This window comes from Sorex araneus, chromosome 1, assembly GCF_027595985.1.
Source record: "Sorex araneus isolate mSorAra2 chromosome 1, mSorAra2.pri, whole genome shotgun sequence".
NCBI lineage: Eukaryota > Metazoa > Chordata > Mammalia > Eulipotyphla > Soricidae > Sorex > Sorex araneus.
This window is the reverse complement of record NC_073302.1, coordinates 10,943,414-10,970,656: the sequence shown is the minus strand read 5'-3', so window position 1 is coordinate 10,970,656 and position 27,243 is coordinate 10,943,414. Positions and strand designations below refer to the sequence as shown.

The 27,243-nt window shown below is 41.1% G+C and overlaps 2 protein-coding genes across 2 annotated transcripts in view; one reads left to right on the top strand and one right to left on the bottom strand.

Moving 5' to 3' along the window:
• LOC101552030 (olfactory receptor 1J4-like) overlaps window positions 1–14,310 on the top strand; it is a 28,196-nt gene extending 13,886 nt beyond the window's left edge. The window contains exon 2 of the mRNA XM_004613346.2: window positions 13,368–14,310. Coding sequence (XP_004613403.2) covers window positions 13,368–14,310 — 943 coding nt within the window. The remainder of the gene's footprint in view (window positions 1–13,367) is intronic.
• Window positions 273–1,205, bottom strand: LOC105943193 (olfactory receptor 1L8-like). Its single transcript, XM_012933814.2, has one exon. The coding sequence runs from the start codon at window positions 1,203–1,205 to the stop codon at window positions 273–275; it is 933 nt and encodes a 310-aa protein (XP_012789268.1).
• Window positions 14,311–27,243: the final 12,933 nt, after the last annotated feature.

Genomic DNA, 27,243 nt, shown 5'->3' with positions numbered 1-27,243 from the left:
AAAAGATATCATTTCCTGGGGAAATAATGGGAGGAAAGAAAGGAGAAATTTGTAAACTGGTAGTCAAGATTTTCTGTTGGCATTGGTCTCATTACTAAATCCTAATAAGATCTCAACAGTTACCCACTCCATTTTTAAGAGGTACAAGATTTAACACCCAGGACACAAATTTGTTATACTGTTGACTTAGAAGAACTTACTGTGGTATCAAAAACTGCAAAAACTGGGTGTAAAAATAAGAGACACTCTGAACAGGCTCACACAGATTTTGGCTAAGATTTCCTTATGCTCAACAGCTTCCCCAAGCCCCTCTTCATGTCTTTGTTTCTCAGACTGTAGATAAAAGGGTTTAGCATGGAGGACAGAACTGTGTAGACAATCGTTGCCATGCGGGTGCTAATAGTGTAGCTGGATAAGGGTTGTAAATATTCATAGAAGATGCTCCCATAAAAGAGTGTCACCACAGTCAGGTGAGAACCACAGGTAGAGAAGGTTTTGCGTTTCCCAGCAGCTGAGGGGATCTTGAGAACTGCAATAAGGATTCTTAGATAAGATAAAACAATGCAAAGAAAGGGGGTCACCAGAGCAATAGGTGCTTCTGTCATTATCACAATTTCATTGAGGAATGTGGAGGTGCAAGACAATTTCAGCAGAGCATTGATGTCACAGAGGAAGTGGTAGATGACATTGGAGTCACAGAAGGTGAGCAGATTCAGCAACAGTGTGTGAAGCAGTGAGTGGAGGAGAGAGAATGAGCAGGAGAAGGCCACCAGCAGGACACAGCGCTGGTGGCTCATGGTGGTGACATAGTGGAAGGGGTCACAGATGGCCACGTAGCGGTCAAAGGCCATGACTGCCAGGAGGCAACTGTCAATAGTGCCCAAAGCATAAATAAAATACATCTGTGTCACACACCCAACATAGGAGATGGTCTTCTTTTCTGACAAGAAGTTCACTAGCATCTTGGGGACAATGGTGGTGGTGAAGCCAATGTCAATGAAAGATAGGAAGCTCAAGAAGAAGTACATGGGGGTCTGCAGCTGGGGGTCAGAGCGGATGGCCAGGATGATAAGCAGATTCCCAGTTATAGTGACCAGGTACATGATGAGAAAGATGACAAAGAGTGGTACCTGGTCCTCAGGTCTGGAGGAGAGTCCCAGGAGGATGAACTCAGAGACACTGTGGTTTTGGTTGACTGTTTCCATAATTGTAGAAGCACCTAAATTAGAGAAGGTTGAAACATCAATACCTATCTCTTGCATAGCAGTAACTGTAACAAAGCTACCTTTTTTTTGCGTGTTCCTAGCCTTATTTACTGAATATACTTAAGTACTCCAGAGAGTTAATGTAATGTCATGGATAAGAGCAGCTGATAAAACTTACATCAGCTAAAATAAGCTATTTGTGAAGAGAATGTCTTGTGAGTGTGAAATAAAGAGCTTAAGTGATCAAGTAAAGTTCTATAATACTAAGTCTCATCTTGGGAAAATGGAATATTAGAAATAAGGATGATGGTAATCTAAAGGCATAGGCTGTGTCTGAAAGCAAAGTTTTCTTCTTTTTGTCTTTTCAACATATCCTATACCTACTTATACTTATAAACAATGTGCTTCCATAAAATCATGGAATAAAGACAGTCTCGGCCAGTGATCAAGTAAGATTATCATCAAAAACAAAACCAGACTTAAGTGTTATGCTGAAATCATTGAGGTGCCAAATGAACATCACTTGGGAGACCACCCCCCTAAAAGAAATTGAATGTGACTTGAACAGTTTGGCACAGTAAAAAATACACTATTGTTAGGATATATCCCACAGATTAAGCAATATCATCATAATATCATCTGCTGTATTTTGTTGAATATGATGACCTCCAGTTCTACTCAAGGTGCAGCAAATGTCACAATTTTATAATAGAACAAAGAAACAGGCAATAATGAACAACAATAATCAATAATCTTGTCCCTGGATTATAACACTGAAGTTATCAAGGGGACAGAGCTGGAAGTGGAAGTGGAGGATGAGGGTGACGGGAAAAGTGGTGGACTATAGTAAGATAAGGACAGTGGTGAAAGTTATTGAGCACCTTGGTAGTGGAAGATGCTATGACTCTACACCAGGACCATAAATATTGATACTCTTTTGAAAACATGTGACCTTAACTTCAACAATAAAAAATAATTTAAAAATAATAATCGCTTGTCTTCAAAAAATAGCATTTTAGAGTAACTTTGCATTATCCTAACTTATATTTGAATATCTGACAGAGATTCAACAACTTGGCATCGGTCTCTATTATATTATCCTGCTCTTGTTTCATTGCTCCCTGCATTTCCTCAGCAAATACCCAGTGATCTTTCTTTAATGTCAAAATTTTTTTTATGCTGAACTGACATCTGTGGTCTTCCCATGCTCTTTGGCTCTGAAAAGGAGCTGAAATAAATACCTGAATGAGTGGATGATCAAGTGGGTGACACCCTGTTAATGTTCCCTTTCCATATGCTGGATCTTCTCACCCTACCAAATTGATGCAGTTCAGCTCAGTCAAAGCTGAACTGTTTGAGCTTCCATCCAGAGATAAGCGAGAAAAATTGAGAGGGAAGAGTAAAGAGCAGTGAGCAGAGTGCTCTAAATTTAAGAGGGATGAAGCACTTTCCATATGCTGCCTCCCACCCTGTGTTATTCCTGGGTTCTTGCTCAGCATTGTCCTGTTTTTCTGTTCTTCCTTGTACGAAGCAGAGGTTCCCTGTGTCACATCGATGAGAGCTCTCGAGTAGGGAGAAACTTAACAGCTTCTCGTGAATTTGAGTTCTGTTCTCCCAACATCTTTGCGATCCTTGCTGGGCTGAGGGAGCTCTGAAGTGTTCGTTCCAAGCTGACTCCTCAAGGGCGTTTGCTCTGTGACCTCTCTTAGTACAGAACTCACAACTACAACAGATTTGAGTGGAACTGTTCTCAAGAGGGCAGAGATCTCCCAAGGCATCCTTCAAAACTTTGAGGCCGTTGTCAGAGCCGTTCAAATCTCCAGGGTTTGTTTCCATGTCCTTAATGGTGAGTATCAAAGGTAATTAAGTTGGCCAGAGTGATAGAACAACGGGTAGGTTGTCTGGCACACGGCCAACCCTGGTTCAATCTCAGGCATCCCATATGGTCCCCCAAGCACCACCAGGAGTAATTCCTGAGTGCAGAGCAGAAATAACCCCTAAGCATTGTTGCTGGGTGTGATCCAAATAAATAAATAAATAAATAAAGGTCATGAAGTGCGCAAGGGCAAATTTCATGACTTCATCTCTCCTAACTGCTGCATAGCATTCCATTGTGTAGATGTACCAAGTTTCTTTAACCCTACTCATCTTTCTTAATTGGGTTGCTTTCCATGAGGCACATCCCCTTAGTTGTAGTGCTCACACACACTTGACTGCAGCGATCCCAGTAGTCATTTGTGATGCCAGGCATCACAGATTCAAAAGCAAAAATAAACAAATGAGACTACATCAATCTAAAAAGATTCTGACCTAAAAAAAACTCTAAACTAAAAACACCCTGCTGAATGGGAGAAAATATTTTCACACCATATAACCGAAAAAAGGTTAATATGTGGATGTGCCAGGGACAGGTGTGGGTCTGCAGCACTGCCCTGCTGTCTCCCCAACCCTGCTAATCCCCAAGTGAGCACCAGAGCAGATCCAGCATCAGGCCAAGGTACTCTGGAATCTTGGGGAACAACAAGCCTCCCAGAGAGAGGGGAACATTTCTTGAGATTTCCAAAAGTATGCATCTCCATTCCTTTCCCCTCTCAAAACAAATGGCACAATCAGAATGTGGCAGTTACAGTCCTACAAACAGGCACAACGGGAAAGCAGCAGAGAAGTCCACCACACTCAGTGAGCAAACTTGGTAGCCCTGAAGATTCAAGGTAATAACCCGCTATATAACCCCTCTGTTGAGGAATTTAGAGAGGAAATTTTGAGGGTGTTCAAATAGCTCAAAGAGACAATGAGATGAATAAAATGTAAGAGGATTTGAGAGCAGACATGATAAAACTACCTACAAGCAAAAATGACAAAACTAAATAATTTGGTAGATGAAATGAAAAATTCACTGGAAGACCTTAGCAGAAGAGTAACAGTAGCTGGGCACAAAATCAGTGAGTTTCAAGATTTGTTGTAGAAAACCTCCAGTAAAACAACAGAAGATGTGAGAAAATCTTCAAAATAAATTAACAGCAGAGAAGAGAACTCTGAGATGAATTCAAGGGGAATAATATAAGAATCGTCAGGGTCCCAGAGACCCAGGAAGGTAATTTCAATGAAGAAACATTAGCCAAGAAAACAATAATTACTGAGAAGTTTCCAGAGTTGAGAGTGGATGCACCCAGATTTAAGAGTCCCAAATAAAAATACTCCAAGACGCATCTGAATCAGAATGATGAAAGCCATAAATAGAGATATAATGAAGAGATCAATTAAGGGAATCACATACAAAGAAGCATCCTTGGGACTGGGTAGGGCGTTTGCCTTGCACACAGCCGACCTGGGTTCAATTCCCAGCATCCCATATGGTCCCCCAAGCACCGCTAGGAGTAATTCCTGAGCTCAGAGCCAGAGGTAACCACTGAGCATCGCTGGGAGTGACCCAAAAAGAAAAAAAAGAAGCATCCTTAATATTTATAGATTTATCATACAAGACCCTGGTGTACTGAATATAAAAGTTAATCTCAAGCAGAAATGGAAAAATAACTGAAACACCAGGAATTATACAGCTCACTACTGACTGATCAGTGGCTCATAGAGGAAATCACATAGGAAATAATAAGAGGACTGGAGTGACAGTTCAGTGGGTTTGATCCCTACCATCTCAAATGGTCCCCGCAGTCATACCAGGAGAGTTCCCTAAGCACAGAGATGGTAGTAAGCCCTGAGCACCACCAAGTGTGTCCAAAAAAGACTAAATAAAAAATCTAATGGCTATAGCCAATCCTTTTCAGTTCTTTCAAGCTATTGCCAATCCTTTCCAGGTTCTTTCAATAAATCAAAAAACCAGAAATGCTCCCTATGATGGTGCAAATATCATCCTGATAGCAAAAGCAGACAGTGACAGGCCAAAAAAAATTAAAGACTAATATGCTTGAAAAACATAGATACAAAGATCCTCAACAAAATACTATCACATAGAATCCAACAATTCATCAAAAAGTTACAATTTCTGTATTATAGTAATTAAGTCCAGGGATATTTAAGTTGGAAAATGAATCATTTCCCTTCCTGGAACAGCATGTAGCAAAAGTTTAGTTCACAGTCTGCATACATGGTTGCAAGCACTCGTGGGAACCCCAAGTCCTAAAGCTGTCTCTGGTTCCTGCTTGTTCCACATCCACGCGGCTGTGCAAAGGCATGGCCACCCGTGTCGAATCTCGGCCGGAGCCCGAGCTCCGGCCCCGGCCTGAGACTGCCCAGGTGTCCCGCGGCTGTTTCAACTTCAAAGCACATTTTTTTTTCCACGCCACAAAGTCCATACCTGCTCAAATGACCCACAAAATGTCGGACACCACGCCTTCTCCCAGAGGGGAGAGAGACCAAGAAAGAAGGATATTTCCTCCCTTAGCTAGCGTGGGGCAAAAGCTTAGTTCACAGTCTCCATACATGGTGATAGGCAAAAATCCTTAACAAAATCTTAACTAACCGAATCCAACAACATATAAAAATTCATAAACCCTGATGAAATGGGATTCATCCCAGGGATGAAAGGATGGTTCAATGTATGTATATCAATTTACATAATATGCCTCATTATTGAAAGGAAAGAAAATCATATGATCATATGAACTGATGCAGAGAAAGCCTTTGACAAGATCCAACATCTATTTGTAAGTTTTTTCCTTTATTTTTTATTAGCAACTCACCGTGAGGGTACAGTTACAGATTTACATATTTTCGTGTTTGTGCTTCGGTCATACAATGCTCAAGAACCCTCGCTCCACCAGTGCCCATTCTTAACCACCGATGATCCCAGTATCCCTCCCACCCCCTAATTCCAACCCCCCACCCCACCCTCTATTTGTGATTTTTTTAAAAATCCCTCAACAAAATAGGGGTGGAAGGAACATTATCAAGACAATAATGGCCCTCTATAACAAACCCACAATCAGTATTATTCTTAATGGTGAACGACTGGGAGAACTCTCTGAGATCAGGTACAAGGCAAAGATATCCACTCTTTCCATTTCTATTCAACATAGTTTTGACTACAGCAGTTAAGCAAAGAGATTAAAAACATTCAAAGGGATTCATATTGGAAAAGAACTCAAACTACCACTATTTGCACATGACATAACAATATACATAGTAGACCCCGAAGAGTCCATTAAAAAGATCCTAGAAGCAATTGATCAATACAGCAAAGTGTCCAGGTATTATGTCAATACACAAAAATCAGCAGCATTCTTATAGACAAAGGATAAAGCAGAGGAGAAAGTAATCAAGGAGTCTATCCCATTTAAAATAGTACCCAGAAACATAGAATATCTAGGAATCAGCTTAACAAAACACATGGGAAAGGTATACTATGATAGCTTTAAATCACTTTTAAAAGAGACAGAGCAGGATCTTAGGAAGTGGAAAAACATCCCATGCTCATGAACTGGAAGAATCAATATTATTAAAAGACTGTTCTACCTAAGCTATTGTATAGGTTTAATGCAATCCCATACAAATTCAGATGACATTCTTCCAGGATCTAAAAAAACGAATAATAAAGTTTGTATTTAATCATAAAATACTGTGTACATCCAGAACCCAAACTGAAAAATAAGGAAAAATAAGAAATTGGGAGGTATTTCATGATCTAATTTAGAATTGAATTTTAAAGCTATAGTGATCAAAACTGTATGGTACTGGAATAAAGATAGACCCTCCAGTCAATGGGTCAGAATCAAATATCCTATGACAAAACCCCATATATACACATATATGTATGTATATATGGGAAGTAAATTTTCCTTTGGGGAGTTGGGAGGTAGTTAATTTTTGATAAGAAACTGAGAACGTGAAATAGAGTAAAGATAGCCTCTTCAACAAATGATCTCAAGAGGATTTTCAGATTTCGATATCTTTTAGTTCACTGCTTACTGATAGAAACATAAGAGACTTGGCATATTAATTTTCAGCCTCCCACATTACAGTATTGATTTGTTGTTTCTGATTTCTATAGGTGCTTTTAGGATATACAGATGTAATTTATATACCATAAAGATCATTCTTTTAAAATATTCAATTCAATGGCTTCCTTTGATCTCAGTTCCTACTATGCAGACTCTCTCAAGGGACAAGAGACCAATAGGAGACCAGGAATGTGTTCTCTCCTGGAGGTCAAGGTCAGTGAGGTGGGACTTCAAAAGCAGCTGTAACTCTGCCAGGGCCATTCTGTGATGTAGAGGAAGGCAGATTCCATTCACACAGGCTTTAGAAGCCAGGTGTGTTCATGCATCTCTTCATAGCCAGGCAGGGTAGAGACCAAGATGTCACTGGCATTAGGGACATCTCCTGCAGAGGCTTTGTTGTTTTAGTCCCTTGGCCCCTGAACAAGAACCATCTCAAGAGAAAGGCAAGAAATTAGGCAATTAACTCTGTTGGCTTCTTCAACCAGAGACTTGGGGTTATGCTCCCCTGAGTCTTAATCCTGTTAGTAAGTAGGAACTTTCTGTTACTAGTTTATATCTTGTAAATTAGCATGGAAGAGATAAATATTCTTTAGTCAAGGATGCATTAGAGATGAGGATTCAGATAGCAGCTTGGACCAGAAAGAATTGGTACAGATCAGAGTGAGGTGAGGAATCATGACCTAGGTGTGTGTGTGTGTGTGTGTGTGTGTGTGTGTGTGTGTGTGTGTGTGTGTTCATGAATGTGTTTGTGTTCATGAAGGGTAGGACAGGGACAGAAATTACGAGTGTAAGAAAGGAATACAGTGAAGTAAGGAATGTGTTTCCTATATGACCTGTGTTTTCAGTGGTTAAGTTTCACATGCTGTTCAATGATGCTGCTGGCTACTTGTTGGTGGCCATACTAAATTAAACTAAAATTAAAATTTTGGATCCTCAGTTATACTAACTATATTTCAAATCCTCAATAATCACATGAAGCTACTGTTTCTGTATTTGACAGTGAAGATGTGAACCTTTTTTTTTTTTGCTTTTTGGATCACACCCAGCGATGCACAGAGGTTACTCCTGGCTCATCCACTCAGGACTTACTCTTGGTGGTGCTTGGAGGACCATATAGGATGCTGGGAATCGAACCGGTGTCAGCCGTGTGCAAGGCAATGCCCTATCCACTGTGTTATCGCTCCAGCCCCAGGTGGAACATTTTTATCACTGTCAAAACACCAATTATATAGTTCTGATCTTGAACATGAAAGACTGGTAATCTCTCGACCATTCATATGTTTAGACTTGTTGATGTGTATAAGCTGATTTGTTTTTGTTGCTGTTATTTATGCATTTGACTACATTGCGGTTTTTAGTGTATATTGTGGAATATTTGTATGTTTTGGTTTATGAGTTGTCTTATAACTGGCTGTTGTATTTCTGTGTTTATTTTATTTTTTTTTTTGCTTTTTGGGTCACACCCAGCGATGCTCAGGGTTACTCCTGGCTTTGCACTCAGAAATTACTCCTGGCGGTGCTTGGGGGACCATATGGGATGCCGGGGATCGAACCCGGGTCGGCCGCGTGCAAGGCAAACGCCCTACCCGCTGTGCTATCGCTCCGGCCCCCTCTGTGTTTATTTTAAAATAGCTTTATTGAGGTGTAATTCAGATACAAAAACATATTTAAACAAATTATGAATTTGGACACTTGCATACAGATATAAAACTATCAAAAGCTCATCAATATGTCGTCACTTCCAAAACTTTCCCTGCCTCTTTTAATAGCAAGAATATTTCACTTAAAAGCTACACTCTGAATGAACTTATATGTGCATAATACAGTATTATAGGTACTACACTGTACAGAAGCCTTTTAGAACTTGTTAATCCTAAATACTAAAACTGTATCAAATGAGAGATTCTTTTTTATCTCAGCTCTCAGAAGCACCATTCTATCTCTGTTTCTATAAGTTTAACTATTTTAGGTGTACTTCATACAAGTGGAACCATGAAGTTCTCCTTTTGTGACTGGGAGTTTAATTTAGCTTAATGTCCTCCAGATACTATCACACTGTGAGAATTCCATCTTGTTAAAGACTAAATAATATTCCATTGTGTATGCATATGACATGTAATCTTTACCCATTCAACTATCAAAGGGTGTGAAGGCTACTGGCATAAATTAACTCTTGTGTACTTCTACAGTAATATGGGCACTAGCTTTCTCTTTGAGATACTGATTTCAATTACTTCAGTTCTGCTCAGAAGTAGTTTACTAGAGAGCATGATACTATTATTTTTGTATTTGGAGGAACTGCTTATTATTTTTTATGTTGGAAACACCATGTACATTTCCAAAAACAGTATAAAGCTGTTTCAGTTTCATGTTGTTAAGTTGTATTGGATTCCACAACATGTTTTAATTGTGTGAAATTGATATAAATCTGTGCAAACCTCTATAGTTTCTGTTAGAATAAGTACAGTTCAGAGAGGGCTAATGGCATGTGTTTGAGTTGTTTTTTCCTGCTACTCTGTCACACTGTCTTGTTCTGACTACTCTTGAAAGACCCTAAGACCCAGACAGCTAAACGAGGGACAAGGCATGTGCAGCATGTGCAGCTGCCCAGGTGAAATCATCTCCCAGTTCCACCCATTCTGTCTCAATTCTAGATACAAACAAGAAGACATTAGCAAGGTCTTCATGCTACTTTGTTAGAAACATGTCCATGTGGTTCATAAGCTACTGAAGTAGTTCATGCTGTCTCTAAGATTTACACTATTTCAAAAACTCATGCAAATTGTTGGATTATAGTTCCAAGCATTTTAGGTTTAATATTTAGTTGTTCTTTCTCCTCCTTCAGGGAGCTTAGGTTAATTGAATCACACCCCCTCTAGCACTTCTGGGAGCACAATCTATCCCACAGGGGTATTTCCAACCCTCTATGTTTATCTTTAACCTCTTCTTTGCATTCTTCTTTACCTAATCGTTAGTCGCAAATATCTCCAAATTTGACACTGTAACTTGTAAAGTCAGACCTCCTTATAGCTCTGGATTTTGTATATGTAAGTAAAATATTACATGCTTGAACTTAGCCAAAAGGAGGGCTGGAGTGATAGTGCAGCGGGTAGGACATTTGCCTTGCACATGGCCGACCTGAGTTTGATTCCTCCGTCCCTCTCGGAGAGCCCAGCAAGCTACCGAGAGTATCTCACCTGCACAGCAGAGCCTGGCAAGTTACCCGTGGCGTATTCAATATGCCAAAAATAGTAACAACAAGTCTCACATTGGAGAAGTTACTGGTGCCCGCTCAAGAAAATCAATGAGCAACGGGATAACAGTGACAGTGAAGTAAAATATTGCTTTTCTCTTTCCTCTATGTACTTTTTATATTTTTATTTTAGAGCAATATCCTTTTTATATAGATACAGAAAGCAATTAATGCTATACTTTTGTAATGTGGGAGTTAATTGATTCTGAATAATATTTACTCCTGGACATCTGTCATATTTACTTTAATGAAGCCTCAGTTGCCCTTAGATTGACCTTAGTTCTTGCACCCTAAAAGTTGGGTCCCACTGAGGGACTTGGATGAACCCAAGGCAAGCTCTAAGCTACCCTGACGTCGACATGGGAAAGCCTAAGGGTCATAAGAAGTATAATAAGTTAAGAACATGATCATGGAACAAACTCTGACATTATCCAAAATAAATAACTAAATAAGAACCACGTTGGGGTTAGGAAAAACTAAACTGACCTGAGGACTGTGGTCTGGGAAATATAGTGAGGTGTCCCCAGAAAAAGCCACCCTTTACCATGAGTTCAGAGAGACTATTTAAGTTTGATCGAGGGTATAGATAAAAGTCTATATCTCTTATTGCATTCATACAAGATGATTAAAAATATTATTAAGAAGTAAATTGAATATGATTGTTTAGACGGATTCCAGTAAAGGAAAGGAGAAAGCAATACGCCCTTAGATGGATTTTCACCCTTGGGCAGATCTCCTCGAAGGAATCTAGAGTGCTGGAGTCCCTAGATGCTTGATTGGATCTCCTTGGAGAATTTCCCCTGAAGGTAGGGCTTTACGACTGTTCATTATTTATGCTAATGCTCAGTCATACCTATGTGTGTAATTGCTGCCCCCAACCCTTCAAGATTTCCCTATAACAATGCTGATTGATTTGGATAAAGTGCTTCTGGTTACCAGCCTGTGGACCCATTCCTTTAGGCCATTGGCCAGGGAATGGTCATTGGCCCTGAATGCACCTGGGGACCCCAGTCTCTGCAGGACAGTGACTCACACAAATAGCACCTAAACAGGGATACCTCGGACACAAACAGATATGTAGAGAAGCTATTAGTCCATTGTATTGATGACCCTTTCATAACTAGCTTATTTTATGTCACATACCCTGTCAGGGTATGTCCACATTGTTACATGTATTCTGTATTTTCCACCTTTTAAAGATATAATAACATTACATTGTTTTTATATTTGCCTTATCTATTATTTTGCCAGCATGCAAGCATTTCTTCCATCACCAGCATTTGTGAATAATGCTACTTTGAGCAGGCAGCTTCCTTCTGCAACCCTGTTCTCAGTTCACAGGGGCACGTATATCCAGAAGTGGAATTTTGCATAATGTGATAATTCTGTTCAATTTTTTGAGTAATTGTCCTAATGTTTCCTTTAGAAGATGAACCATTTTATATTCTCACAAACAGTTCACAAGATTGCAGCATCTCCACATTCTAACCAACACTTGAAATTTTCTTATTGCTTTTAATAGTCATTTTTCCAACAGCACCAGAGTTGGAACACTAAATGTCTGAAACAACTGTATTATGAGCAACCTTGTAAATTACAGTGTTTTAATTTTAAGTCATTTTAATAAGCAATGTAAGTTTCTGTGTTGTGCACTGATTTTGTATATGGTAGCACTGTAGCACTGTCGCACTGTCATCCCATTGTTCATCGATTTGCTCGAGCGGGCACCAATAATGTCTCCATTGTGAGACTTGTTGTTAATGTTTTTGGCATATTGAATACGCCACGGGTAGCTTGCCAGGCTCTGCCTTGTGGGTGGGGTACTCTCGGTAGCTAGCCGGGCTCTCCAAGAGGATGGAGGAATCGAACCCAGGTTGGTCACGTGCAAGGCAAACACCCTACCTTCTGTAATATTTATGCAACACATGTACATAGTATGTAGTTTAATTCTCTTAATGTTGTGAGTAGCATGCACATAAGGTGAAAAAATATACATGGATATACAGGTAGAGATAGAGAAGGAGAAATATTTAGGATAAGAAGAATCCAGCAAAGCACATTAAGAAGTCACTACAGAGCCCTGCTTTTAATCAGCAATCTATGAAATTGCTCCCTAGTAAATGTGCGCCCCTAATGCCCCAAAGTTGAGAGATAGTATGGGGGAAATTGTCTGCAACAGAGGCAGGTGGAGGGGTAGGATGGGGGATGGGACTTTGGGGACATCGGTGGTGGAAAATGTGTACTGGTGGAGGGATGGGTGTTCAATCATTGTATGACTGAAACTCAAACATGAAAGCTTTGTGAAAGATAGAACAAAAAGGAATGCCCTGCCACAGAGGTGGGGTGGGGTGGGGTGGGGTGGGGGAGATGGGGTGGGAGGGTGGGAGGGATACTGGGATCATTGGTGGTGGAGAATGGGTCCTGGTAGAGGGATGGATACTCGAGCATTGTATGACTAAAACACAAGCACGAAAAGTTGTAAGTCTGTAAAAAAATAAAAATAAAATTTAAAAAATGTTTTAAAAATCAAACATCTTGCTTATGGTGATTCAATAAAATAAATAAATAAATGAATAAATAAATAATGAATCACTTACCTAACCTGTGGGGAAAAAAGTAAAGAGAATGTGCTCCCCAAGAGAAGGACTGACTAATTTGCAATTTCTTCCTAGTGCCCGCCTTGATATCTACAAAGCAGAAATAATTTTTTAAAGAGTTAGATCTCATTTCCATTGAACAGCATATGTCACCTATTTTGTGCTCAAGACAGTGTCCACGTTTGAACTAAGTTCATTCACAACTTTCACCAGACAGAAACAGGTCCCTAACGGTGAGTGAAATGCACTGCACACCATCACTTGGCTGAAACTTGACACTATGGTAATTGTTGTGTTCGGTATTGCAAAGTTCCTGATATTTTCTATTTTCCTTCACTCCCAGAAGAAACTGGAGCAGCATGAGGCAGGAGAACCAGAGCAGCGTGTCTGAATTCTTCCTACTGGGCTTCCCCATCCCCCTGGAGCAGCAGTTCCTGTTCTTCACCCTCTTCCTGGTCATGTACCTGACCACCGTGCTGGGGAACCTGCTCATCATCCTGCTCATCAGGCTGGACTCCCGCCTCCACACCCCCATGTACTTCTTCCTCTGCCACTTGGCTCTCACTGACGCCTCCTTTTCATCGGTCACGGTTCCAAAGATGCTGCTGAACATGCAGACTCAGCACCCAGCCATCTCCTACTCGGGGTGCATTTCACAGGTGTATTTTTATTTGGTTTTTGGCTGTGTGGACAACCTCCTTCTCTCGGTGATGGCATATGACAGGTATGTGGCCATCTGTCACCCTCTACACTACACCCTCATCATGAGGAACGAGCTTTGCGTGCTGCTGGTGGCTGGCTCCTGGATCATCTCCTGTAGCAGTGCCCTCTTGCACACCCTTCTCCTGGCCCAATTGTCCTTCTGTGCTGATAACATCATTCCCCACTTCTTCTGTAGTCTCTCAGTCCTGCTTAAGCTGTCCTGCTCCAACACATCTCTCAATGAACTGGTCATATTCACTGCAGGAGCTGCTACGGTTGTCTTTCCACTGAGTGGCATCCTGGTTTCTTATGGTTGCATTGGGGCCTCTATCTTACGGGTTCCATCCACCAAAGGTATCAGCAAAGTCTTGTCCACCTGTGGCTCCCACCTCTCTGTGGTCTCTCTGTTCTATGGCACGATTGTGGCGATATACTTTTCCCCTGCATCAAGCGATTCCAATAACAAAGACATGATTGCCTCTCTGATGTACACCGTGGTGACCCCCATGTTAAACCCCTTCATCTACAGCCTAAGAAACAGAGACATTAAATTAGCTCTGAGGACTCTTTTCAGAAAGAGGGTCCTCCTTGCCAAGTGAGAGTCATCCAGCTATGCTCTAATATCAGCCCTACTTTCAGATGCCTAAAAAAAATGTGTTCCTCAAAAAAAAACTAGAGATTGAGCTCCCGTTTGACCCAGCCATATCACTTCTGGGAATATACCCTGGGGGTCCAAAAACATACAGCAGAAACAACATCTGCACTCCTATGTTCAGTGCAGCACTATGCACAATTGCCAGAATCTGGAAACAGCCTGAGAGCCCAAGAACAGACGAATGGATAAAGAAACTATGGTACATCTACACAATGGAATACTACACAGCTATTAGTAAAATGAAGTCATGAAATTTGCCTGTAAATGGATGGACTTGGAGAGTATCATGCTGAGTGAATTGAGTCAAAAGGAGAGGAACAGATATAAAATGACTGCATTTATTTGTGGTATATTTTTAAAAAGTATGAAACTAATATCCAAGACCAGGGAAATGGGCCAGGATGACTGGTCACAAGGGTATGGGGGATGGAGGATAGTTAAGATAGAGGAGGGCCCATCATGGTAACACTAGTTGGAAATGATCACTCTGGACAAAAACTGAGTGTTGAAAGCAGGTAAAGGGATATACATGATAACTTTTCAGCATCACTATTGCAAATAATAATGCCTGAAATAAGAGAGAAAGAAAGAGACAGGAGAGAGGTGCCTGACGCAGAGGAGGCAGTCAGGGATTGGGGAGGCCTTAAGAAGGGGGAGGGATACTCTGAGAAAATACACTGGTGGAGGGACAGGTGTTGTAACATTGTTTGACTGAAACACAATCATGAAAAGTTTCATAATGCTCTAAAACAAAAAAAAATGTGTGCGTTTGGGAGCCAGAAAGGTAGCATGGCAAGTGAGGTACTTGCCTTACATATGACTGGTTCATTCCCTGGCATCTGGCACCCTATATGACCTCAAGTTTGCCATGAGTGATCCAAGAGAAAGCCCTGAGTGATGCTGGGTATGGCCCAAAAAAAAGAGAAAGAAGAGGAGAGGCAGAAAGAGAGAGAGAGAGTGAGAGAGAGGGAGATAGATAGGTAGATAGATAGATAGATAGAGAGAAAGAGAGTTGTCTATCCATTTGTCCAGCATCCTCCCAGCTGTACCTCCAACGGCAGCTGTTTGGTATCCAACCCCTTTTTTATTGAGAAGAACCTGTGGCCACACCCACCCGTGCTCAGGGCCTATTTTTGCTCGGTGCTCAAGTTACACCAAAAGTGCTCAAGGACCATGCAGTGCTCAACAGAACCCAGACCTACTACATGCATGGCATGCAGCCAACCCATTGAACCTTCTGCACTCACTTCAATCCCCTCTCTTCAGTCATTAGTCTTCCACAACCCTAAATATAACGTTGCCCACAATGCATATTTATTTTCATAAGCTTCAGAGGACAAAACATATTAGCAGGTATACAACTGATCTCATTGAACAGTTCCTCTATTTTCCTATCCTCTTTGAGAGAAATGATGGTTTGTTATATAATGAAATACATGCACACCACCTCTCTCAAAAGAAAATATGACATCAGATTTTTACACTCTTGTTTAAAATTAATAAAAATCTGTATATTGGGAATAGCCTATGTCTGTCTCGTTAATTTAAGTCTGGGGAAATGTGTGTTGATTTGCTCCTAAGCTGAAAGAATCCACTTCTAACAGAGAAAAAAAAGATATGCAGAACTTCCTAATTCATTGACACAAAAGTATGTACATGTATTTATGAATACTGTGTGCCAGGGTATATGTGCTAAACTGTGGGAACACTGGTGGAGGAAGTTGACACTGGTGGTAGGATTGGTGCTGAAATACATGTCTAAAACTCAACCATCAATAACCTTGTAAATCATGGTTCTTTAATAAGATAGAAATTATTTTTTAAATATAAAAATACTCAGATTGGGACTGGGTCTCTTTCATCCAGATCCCCCATTTTCCAGTAACTAGGCGGCCACACCTGGAAACTGCCCCACCACTTTGCGCGCATGACATCTTACAGCCTAGTTCTCCCTCTAGGAAAACCTGGCTATCTACCGAGAGTTTCCTGCCTGCATGGGAGATCCTGGCAAGCTCCCCATGGCATATTCATATGCCAAAACAGTAACAATGATGGGTCTCATTCCCCTGACCCTGAAAGAGTCTCCAATTCAGCACTGTTGGGAAGGACGAGTAACGAGAGGCTTCTAAAATCTCAGGACTAGGACGAATGGAGATGTTACTGAGACTACTCGAGAAAATCGACGAGCAATGGGATGATGATGATGATGATGATGATGATGATGATGTGCCAGGTATACAAGTCCTGAAATACAAGTTAAGAATACACAGGCCAGGGCTGGAGTGATAGCACAGCAGGTAGGGTGTTTGCCTTGCACAAGGCCGACCCAGGTTTGATTCCCAGCATCCCATATGGTCCTCTGAGCACCGCCAGGAGTAATTCCTGAGTTCAGAGCCAGGAGTAACCCCTATGCATTGCCAGGTGTGACCCCAAAAGAAAAAAAAATTTGAAAAAGTATTTGCACTTCTATGTTCATTTCAGTGGTACTCACAATAGCCAGCATCCCGGAACCGAAATACCCAAGAACAGTGAATGGATAAATAAATTGTGGCATATGTAGGCTTAATAATTACTATCCAGCATAAGAAAAGATTAAAATCTAGGGGCTGGAGCAATAGCACAGCAGGTAGGGCATTTGCCTTGCACGCGGCCGATCCGCGTTCGATTCCCAGCATCCCACATGGTCCCCCAGCACCACCAAGAGAATTCCTGAGTGCAGAGCGAGGAGTAAATCCTGTGCACAGCTGGATGTGACCCAAAAAGCCAAAAAAAAAACCCCAAAAAAGATAAAAATCTTGAAGTTCATTGGCATATGTATAGAATTACAGGATATCATACTCAGCAAAAGTTTTAAAGGGAGAAGCATAAATGTTAAAAGATGGTTCTTATATGTGGAGTATGAAGAATTTTTAAATGGAAAATAAAAATGACCATTGATAACAGATGTTAAATCAAATAGGTTTCCCTATATAACTGAGCTTTATAATGGAGATGATAAAGAAGGTGTAGGAGGAAATTAAGATGGTAGTAAACAGACACTGAATTCCGGATGGTGGGTGTGGTATAGCAGCTATTTGTGCTTAAAGCACCACCACTAACAGTATTGTAAATCACAGTGCCAACATTTCATAAAGTAAGTTTTACAAATTTTTATCTTTTTTATTGAGTTTCTGTGATTTGCAATACTGTTCATTACAACCTTCCATGCACAGAACTCCCACGCCACATCCATTACTAATGTACCCACTTCCCTCCCCCAAAAGCATCCAATATCCCTTCTTTCCAACCTGTTCCAGAAAAAAATATATATATAATCAAATAAATGTTGTTTCCCAGGGCTGTAGGAGATCTCACTGACACAGAGCACCTGAATTGCAGGCACCAGGCTGCCGACCCAAGCCCTTAGGCTACAGCATGTATCTAGAACAATCTTGACAACCCTGGCCGGTTAAGCCTGGAAATTTCCCTGTCTGTGATCACAAGTGATTTCCAGTTGTACTGCAGTCAGTTCTGTGTGAGCACCACAACTAACAGGGTGTGCCCCCATCAAGCACCCCTACTTAGAAAGATGTGAGAACAACATCACGATCAGTGACTGGAACTTCAGGCAAACACAACTATGAGTATCACAGTGACCTATGGCACGTCTACAGCCAGAATGTGAACGAGCACCCCAACTACAAGGCAGTGATCCCTAGCAGGCACATCTAAGAAGGCCCCATGGCTAAGGAAGTGAGCACAGAGATTCAGTGTAACACGATATGTGATCCCAACACACAGCACACTAACATGTGCAAGCACCACCCCTCTCCGCCTACCCCCCCCCCCCATATCATCACAACATCATCATCTACAAAGGGAAGAGAAGGGAGTAGATAAAAGTTCGATTCACAGAGAATTCAAACTGCAATGCTCTTCCTCCACTCAACACACACACACACTATTTCATTCAATATTTCATTTCATTATTTCACCTTCAATAGCCACAGTTGAAGATACTAACACGTTCCCTAGAGATCCAAAAGGCTCTGAAAATAGCCTCCTACTTCTGAAGACCACCTCAGGAGACCTCTGGCCCCTCGAGGAGAGCTCCACTCAATGCTGCAACTATTATGAGCTCCAGACCCAGAGAGGTCACAGAGCAAAGTCTCTTGAGGAGCTGGGTCAGAATGAGCACCTCAGAGCTCCCACAGGCCAGCAAGGATCCAAAAGATGCTTCGAGAAATAGAACTCAAGCCAGTGAGATGTTTAGTGTCCCTACTAGGAGAGTGTCCATCAGAGAGAGACTGGGCATCTTTGCCATGCACAGTGGGAAACATAGAAAAAAAAGATAATGCTGAGAAACAGCATCGCTCTGTTAAGAATGACACACACCTGGGAGGCAGTGTCTGGAAAACGCTTTATCATTCTAGAATCAAGAGCATGCTGCCAAGGGCGCTTCCCTCTCACTTCTCAGTTCTTCTTGCTTATAATTGACTAGAAGGTCCAACAAGTCAGCTTCGATAAGTGAAGTGAACCAATTTGAAAACCCGAGAAGACCCCAGCATATGAAAAGTGGACATTAGTAAGCTGACTGCCCACGTGACCATCCACACAATCAGGTACTTATTTCAGCTCTTTGGCAATGCCAAAAATTACTCCAAATATCACAGATTTTTGAAGACTGGTTTTGTATTTGGTTACTGGGTCAGGGTGTTTATTTCACGTCCTTTTGAGGAAGCAGATTCTTTTTTTTCTTTTTTTCTTTTTTTTGTTTTTTGGGTCACACTCGGCAATGCACAGAAGTTACTCCTGGCTCACTCACTCAGGAGTGACTCCTAGCAGTGCTCAGGGGACCATATGGGATGCTGGGAATCAAACCCAGGTCGGCCACGTGCAAGGCAAACGCCCTGCTCGCTGTGCTATCGCTTCAGCCCCAAGGAAGCAGATTCTTAGCAAATAGGAATGAAAGACATGGAAAAGACAGAAAAGGAAAAATACAACCTATGCTGTTATGTTATGACTCCAGATTCTTACTTCCCAAATTCCTCCCATTTCCCAAGTGAGAAACTTGATTAGTGAATTAATTAGTGTCCAAATTGACTTGACCACATCAGCCCTTCTTCATTTCACACACACCACGTTTTCTCTTCACACATATTCTCACTGATGTGTTTCACCAGTTGCACTCGTATCCGTGACTTTTCATTAGCTCTTCAGAATGCCCAAAATCACTCAGTGAGCAAGTAACGGAGGTCAAGTACCAACACTACCTTCTAATTGCAAGTCCGGTGCACTTTCTCCCACAACATACTTTATGGCACAGCCGTCTAAAGCCAAGCGACTCCTATTTTTTTTTCTTTTTGGGTCACACCCAGCGATACTCAGGGGTTACTCCTGGCTTTGCACTCAGGAATTACTCCTGGCGGTGCTTGGGGGACCATATGGGATGCCGGGGATCGAACCCGGGTCGACCGCGTGCAAGGCAAACGCCCTACCTGCTGTGCTATGCTCCGGCCCCCGCGACTCCTATTTTGAACAGTTGATCAGATACCTTGGCATTTCCAAATATAAAATCCTTTCAACAAGGGAAAAAAATGCATTTCCCATCAGCAACAATAGTCTGTGGTTCAAGAAATATTTTAAAACGCACTTAGGGGGAAATGTGTGTGAAGTGTATAGTTGTGTGTGCTGTGTGTTAAAAATGTAAGCAATTTGGGGGAAAATAGATCCTGTGTTTGTTTAATATACACTTTTACAACTTTAAAAATAGATAAGAATCACGGTGATTAAATCTTTAGGTCTTGAATTAGTCCTGTGCTTGAATTGCTTCTGCTACTTATTTGATGTGTGATTTTAGCAAAATATTTTAAGTCCCTTTCTCTGCTTCCTCATCCCCAAAATGAGAATAATTATAATATAACCCTTATAAGACCACGTAAGGGGCTGGAGCAATAGCAAGGCAGTAGGGCGTTTGCCTTGCACACGACCGAGCCGGTTTCGATTCCTTCACCCCTCTCAGAGAGCCCGGCAAGCTACCGAGAGTATCTCGCCCACACGGCAGACTGGCAAGCTACCCGTGGCGTATTTGACATGCCAAAGACAGTAACAACAAGTCTCAAGATGGAGATGTTACTGGTGCCCACTTGAGGAAATCATTGAGCAATGGGATGACAGTGACAGTGTGAATACTCATAAGTTTCTTGTGAGTATTAAATGAAGTAATACCTGCACAAGATATGCGCTTAATTACTGATTCAGTCTTGAGATACACAGAGCATGGGGAAATAAACCATCTAGAGATCTACAAACCCAAATTTAGATTAACTTGACCACTGAAGCCAAGTTAGAATGCAATGGTTATTTTAATAATATTCGTATTTGCTACTTTTGAAAACATTAACATATATCCATTGGGGGATAGTCTGGCAATAAGGATACTAGTAGAAAGACAGTGGAATCAAATATTTACTCTGTCCCTGGAGCAATTTAAGTGTTCTCTGCACGCTATCCCATAAAAATCTAATGAAATTGAAATGAATATTAGCATGTCCTTCATACAGATGAGAAAAATAAAATGTAAAGGTATTTAATAATCTGTTTAAGGTCAACCAACTAAAAGCAGATATTAATGTTGCATGAATAAACATTCAATCTTTATTTCTAAAAGTTATTACCTACAATGGTATATCACATACCTTGCATGTAGAAGACCTGTGTTCAATCATCTGTACTACAAACAAAACTAACTAAATAAGTAAAACTGTAAGAGGAGTGATAGCCCCTTAATGACTCCCAAGTTAAGGGACTTACGCATATCTTCTCTGGCCATGAGATGATACAAGAGTATCAGTCCCTCCGTTTTCATGTCTATCCCTGCTATTACTCATGAATAGCATCCATCTTTAGCCTGTTTTCACCTTCTGCCTGTTTTTTAAACTATAACAAATGAGATCAGAGAATAAACTAAAAATGTCTGATCAGTATGCCCATTCCGACTCCTAAACAAAGTATTCAAAACACCCTGTGTGGGGGATGTGAATGAGCATGGTTGGGGAATAACAAACGCCTAAAGGCAACAGAAACCGAGAACTGGTCTTCAGTAGGCAGCTACCAGCAGGCGGGCACTGTGGGAAGGGAACCCTGGGACAGGGGTGCAGGGAAGAGTATCCTAGTGAGGTGTTGAGCTGGAATGTTTTATGCAGGAAACTCTACCATCAACGCTTTTATAAACCATGGTGCCTGAAATAAGAGCTTACATAAATAAATAAATGAAACAGCTTATGGGAATAAGGTATTTTAATCAATATCATTCATGGTAGCAAAGACTTGGAGAACACCGAGGAAGATATATTAAGTCAAGTGTTTAAGTGTACTGTAGGTATACAATGGAAGGAGCTCAAAAGCAAAGAACCTGAACATACTCAGCTCTCAAAAAACCCATGTACAAAAAATGATTCAGAGGCTACAGTACTGGTGAATTTGGGAGGGGGGGAACACATAAAAAAGCAGTAATACTCTCTTCCCCTGAGCTTCCCAGCCGTCGTGCTCGCGCGCTGTGCGTGCGGCCCTGGGACCCATCTCCAGCCAGTGCCCAGCAGAAAGGGACTCCGCCCCTCCCGCAGCTCAGCGTGAGTCTCCTGCTTCCTCATCCAGGTGCACCTCTCTTCCTCCCTGACCTTTCTTGGTCAGGCCAAACAGGGCGTGGCCTCTTTGCTAGTGGGCGTGGCCCCGCTTCAGTGGGCGTGGTCACCAGGAGCGGCCACAGTTATTTCCCCCTTTATTAGTATACTTGAGAGACTTCGCAATCCCCTTTAACTAACTTTGTGGAGATATCCCCAGTTACCTCACACACAAAACACTAAATTAACCACTAACCTACTCCAATTATACCAAAACATCGGAAACACAGGAAAAGAGAGATTAACTTTAGTGAACTGGAAGGTCCCACCTCCATACAACCGGGACATCATGAAGAAACAGCGCAAATCTCCAAAGCAAGGAGAGGACCAAGAAAAAGAGTCCAGAAACCTCTTTAGGAGTTTCCCACAAATGTGATCTCTCTGATAAGGAATTCAGAGAAGAAATTCTGAGAATGTTCATCGAACTTAAAGAAACGGTGGAGTAGTCAGCGAAAAAATTACGGGAAGAAATGAGAGCAGAAATAGGAAAGCTACATTCAGAGATGTAAGGAATAAAAGACACAGTAGACGAAATTAAAAACACAGTTGGAGCCCTCAACAGCAGAATGGCTGCAGCTGAAGAGAGAATTAGTAACCTTGAAGATGAGCAACAGAAATCCCAAAGGTTACAACAAACAATTGAAAAAGATCTTAAAATAGCTCTAGGGCGAATCAGAAACCTAGGGGATGATGCCAAGAGAAATAACATAAGAATCATTGGAGTTCCAATAGGACAGGGAGGCAACCCTAATGAGAAAGCCACAGTTAAAGAAATCATTGCTGGAAAGTTCCCAGAGCTGGATCAGGCAGATGTTCAGATCCTAGGAGCCAGACGGGTGCCAGCTAGAAGGGACCCTAATAAAAAGACTCCAAGACACATCATAGTCAGGATGATGGATGCCATGGATAGGGATACGATACTGCAAGCAGCAAGGTCAAAAAAAGAAATCACATACAAGGGAATACCCCTTAGCTTCACAGCAGACTTATCAGAGGAAACCCTCCAAGCCAGAAGACAATGGTGGGATATAGTGAAAAAACTCAATGAAATTAACGCCTCACCAAGAATACTTTATCCGGCTAAGCTCTCACTCAAACTCGAAGGAACCATACACAATTTCATGGATAAACAACAACTAAGGAACTTCATAGACTCAAAACCAACCTTAAAAGAAGGACTAAAGGGGCTTTTGTAAGACAAGGAAAAACCCTACAAGAACAACAATCCCCACAGAAAGATGGCACAAAATCCCATGACAATAATCTCTCTCAATGTCAATGGCCTAAATGCACCAATTAAAAGAATAGAGTGGCAAAATGGATTCGGAAACAAAACCCAACATTCTGCTGCCTACAAGAAACACACCTGAACAGTCAGAGCAAAAACAGACTCAAAGTCAAAGGATGGAAAACAATCCTGCAAGCAAACAACTCCCTCAAAAAATCTGGGGTGGCCATACTAGTATCCTACAACATAAATTTCAGGTTGAAAAAGATAAGAAGGGACAGTGAGGGTCACTTCCTATTTATCAAGGGATATGTACAACAGGAAGAAATCACACTCTTAAACGTATACGCACCTAATGAGCGACTGGCTAAATACTTAAAACAAGTCCTAACAGACTTTAAGGAGGACATTGGTAGCAACACAATAGTAGTTGGAGACTTCAACACTGCCTTATCACCTCTGGATAGATCGACAAGAATAAAACTCACCAAGGAAATACTGACACTGAAGGAAAAAATAGAAGAGGGAGGCCTAATAGACCTATACAGGGCTCTATACCCCAAAAAGAAAGAATACACATTCTTTTCCAGTGCACATGGAACATTTTCCAAAATAGACCATGTACTGGGCCACAAAACATACCTCAATAGAATCGGAAAAATAGAAATTGTATCAACTACCTTCTCAGACCACGATACGTTGAAGATAGAAGCTAACCACACACAGACGCAGAGAATCAAAGCAAACACCTGGAAATTAAACAGTTCAGTGTTGAACAGTGAGTAGGTCAGGAAGGACATAAAGGAAGAAATCATGAGATACCTCGAAACAAATGAAAATGAAGACACAAACTACCAAAACCTGTGGGACGCAGCTAAAGCTGTGTTAAGGGGAAAATTTATAGCTCTGCAAGCATTCCTTAGGAATTAAGAAAGGGCCTAGACAGATAGCCTGACTTTACAGCTCAAGGCCTTAGAAAAGGACCAGAAAAAGGAACCCAAACCAGACCGAAGGAAGGAAATAACAAAAATTAGAGCAGAAATTAATGACATGGAAACCCAGAAAACAATCTGAAAGGTCAATGAAACCAAGAGATGGTTCTTTGAGAAAATAAACAAGATTGATAAACCACTAGCAAGACTCACAAAGAAAGAGAGAGAGAAAACCCTAATAAACGGAATCAGAAATGAAAAGGGGGACATCACAACAGAAAGCAGTGAAATTCAAAAGATTATCAGAGACTACTTTGAAAGTCTATATGCCACGAAACAAGAGAACCTAAAAGAAATGGATGAATTCCTTGACTCCTACAATCTCCCAAGACTGAACCAAGAAGACTTGGAATTTCTGAATAGACCCATTAATATCAAGGAAATTGAAACTGTAATCAAAAGTCTCCCCCAAAACAAAAGCCCAGGTCCAGATGGATTCACTGGCGAATTCTTCCAAACATTTAAAGACTTGTTGCCAATTCTCCTCAAGCTTTTCCAGGAAATTGAAAAAACAGGAACTCTCCCAAATAGTTTCTATGAAGCACATATCTCCCTAATACCAAAAGCAAACAAAGACACCACTAAGAAAGAAAATTATAGACCAATATCCCTGATGAACACCGATGCGAAGATCCTCAACAAAATATTAGCAAATAGGATCCACAACTCATCAAAAAGATCATACACCGTGACCAAGTGGGATTCATCCCAGGGATGCAAGGATGGTTTAACATTCGGAAATCAATCAACATAATCCATCATATCAACAAAAGTAAGGATAAAAAACATATGATCATTTCAATAGATGCAGAGAAAGCATTTGACAAGATCCAACATCTGTTCATGATGAAAACCCTCACAAAAATGGGGTTTGGAGGAACTTTCCTCAAGATAGTCGAAGCCATCTATCACAAGCCTACGGCAAGCATTATCCTCAATGGGGAAAACTAAGGGCCTTTCCTCTAAGATCAGGGACAAGACAAGGATGCCCACTCTCACCACTTCTCTTCAACATAGTTCTGGAAGTACTTGCGATAGCTATTAGACAAGAAAAAGAGATTAAGGGCATCTAGACAGGAACGGAAGAAATCAAACTCTCACTATTTGCAGACGATATGATACTATATCTAGAGAAGCCTAAAGCCTCTACTAAGAAACTCTTAGAAACAATAGACTTATACAGTAAAGTTGCAGGCTACAAAATCAATACCCAAAAAATCCATGGCCTTCCTATACACAAACAATGAGGCAGAGGAAAGGGACATGAAAAAAGCAATCCCATTCACAATTGTGCCCCAGAAAATCAAGTAACTCGAATCAACTTAACCAAGGAAGTAAAAGACCTTTACAAAGAAAACTATAAAATGCTACTACATGAAATAAAAGAGGACATGAGGAAATGGAAACATATACCCTGCTCGTGGATAGGGAGAATCAATATTGTCAAAATGGCAATACTCCCCAAAGCATTATACAGATTCAACGCCATCCCTATAAGGATACCCATGATATTCTTCAAAGAAACGGATCAAGCAATCCTAAAATTCATATGGAGCAACAAACGCCCATGGATAGCTAAAACAATTCTTGGGAAAAAGACGATGGGAGATATCACCCTCCCCAACCTTAAACTTTACTACAAAGAAGTAACAATTAAAACAGCATGGTACTGGAACAAAGGCAGAGCCATAGACCAATGGAACAGGGTGGAATATCCCTAACACAACCCCAAATGTATGATCATCTAGTCTTTGATAAGGGAGCAAGAGATGTGAACTGGAACAAGGAAAGGCTCTTTAACAAGTGGTGCTGGCACAACTGGACAACCACATGTAAAAGAATGGGCTTAGACCTTGACCTGACACCATGCACAAAACTCAGATCAAAATGGATTAAAGACCTCAACATCAGACAACAAACCATAAGGTACATCGAAGGCAAGGTCAGCAAAACCCTCCATGATATTGAAGATAAAGGTATCTTCAAAGATGACATTCAACTGGCCAACCAAGTGGAAACAGAGATCAACAAATGGGACTACATTAAACTAAAAAGCTTCTGCACCGCAAAAGATACAGTGACCAGAATACAAAGACAATCTACAGAATGGGAAAGGATATTTACCCAATACCCATCAGATAAGGGGTTGATATCAATGGTATATAAAGCACTGGTTGAACTCTACAAGAAGAAAACATCCAACCCCATCAAAAAATGGGGCGAAGAAATGAACAGAAACTTTACCAAGGAAGAGATACGAATGCCCAAAAGGCACATAAAAAAGTGCTCTACATCTCTAATCATCAGGGAGATGCAGATCAAAACAACCATGAGATACCACCTCACACCACAGAGACTAGCACACATCCAAAAAAACAAAAGCAACCACTGCTGGAGAGGATGTGGGGAGAAAGGGACCCTTCTACACTGCTGGTGGGAATGCCGACTGGTTCGGCCCTTTTGGAAAACGATATGGACAGTTCTCAAGAAATTAGAAGTTGAGCTCCCATTTGACCCAGCAATACCACTGCTGGGAATATATCCCAGAGGAGCAAAAAAGTATAGTCAAAATGACATCTGCACTTATATGTTCATTGCAGCACTGTTTACAATAGCCAGAATCTGGAAAAAATCGGAGTGCCCTAGAACAGATGACTGGTTGAAGATACTCTGGTACATCTATAAATGGAATACTATGCAGCTGTTAGGAAAAATAAGGTCATGAATTTTGCATATAAGTGGATCAGCATGGAAAGTATCATGTTAAGTGAAATGAGTCAGAAAGAGAGAGACAGACATAGAAAGATTGCACTCATCTGTGGAATAAGAATAACAGAGTAGGAGGATAACACCCAAGAATGGTAGAAATAAGTTCCAGGAGGTTGATTCCATGGCTTGGAGGCTGGTATCACATTCTGGGGAGAGGGCAATTCAGAGAAGGGAACACCAAGTAAAATGTGGTTAGAGGCCATGCGGGGGAAGGGTGATGCGTGCTG

Bases quoted from the DNA above. Each gene is read 5' to 3' on its own strand.
- LOC105943193 (XM_012933814.2), bottom strand. From the start codon at position 1,205: ATGGAAACAGTCAACCAAAACCACAGTGTCTCTGAGTTCATCCTCCTG.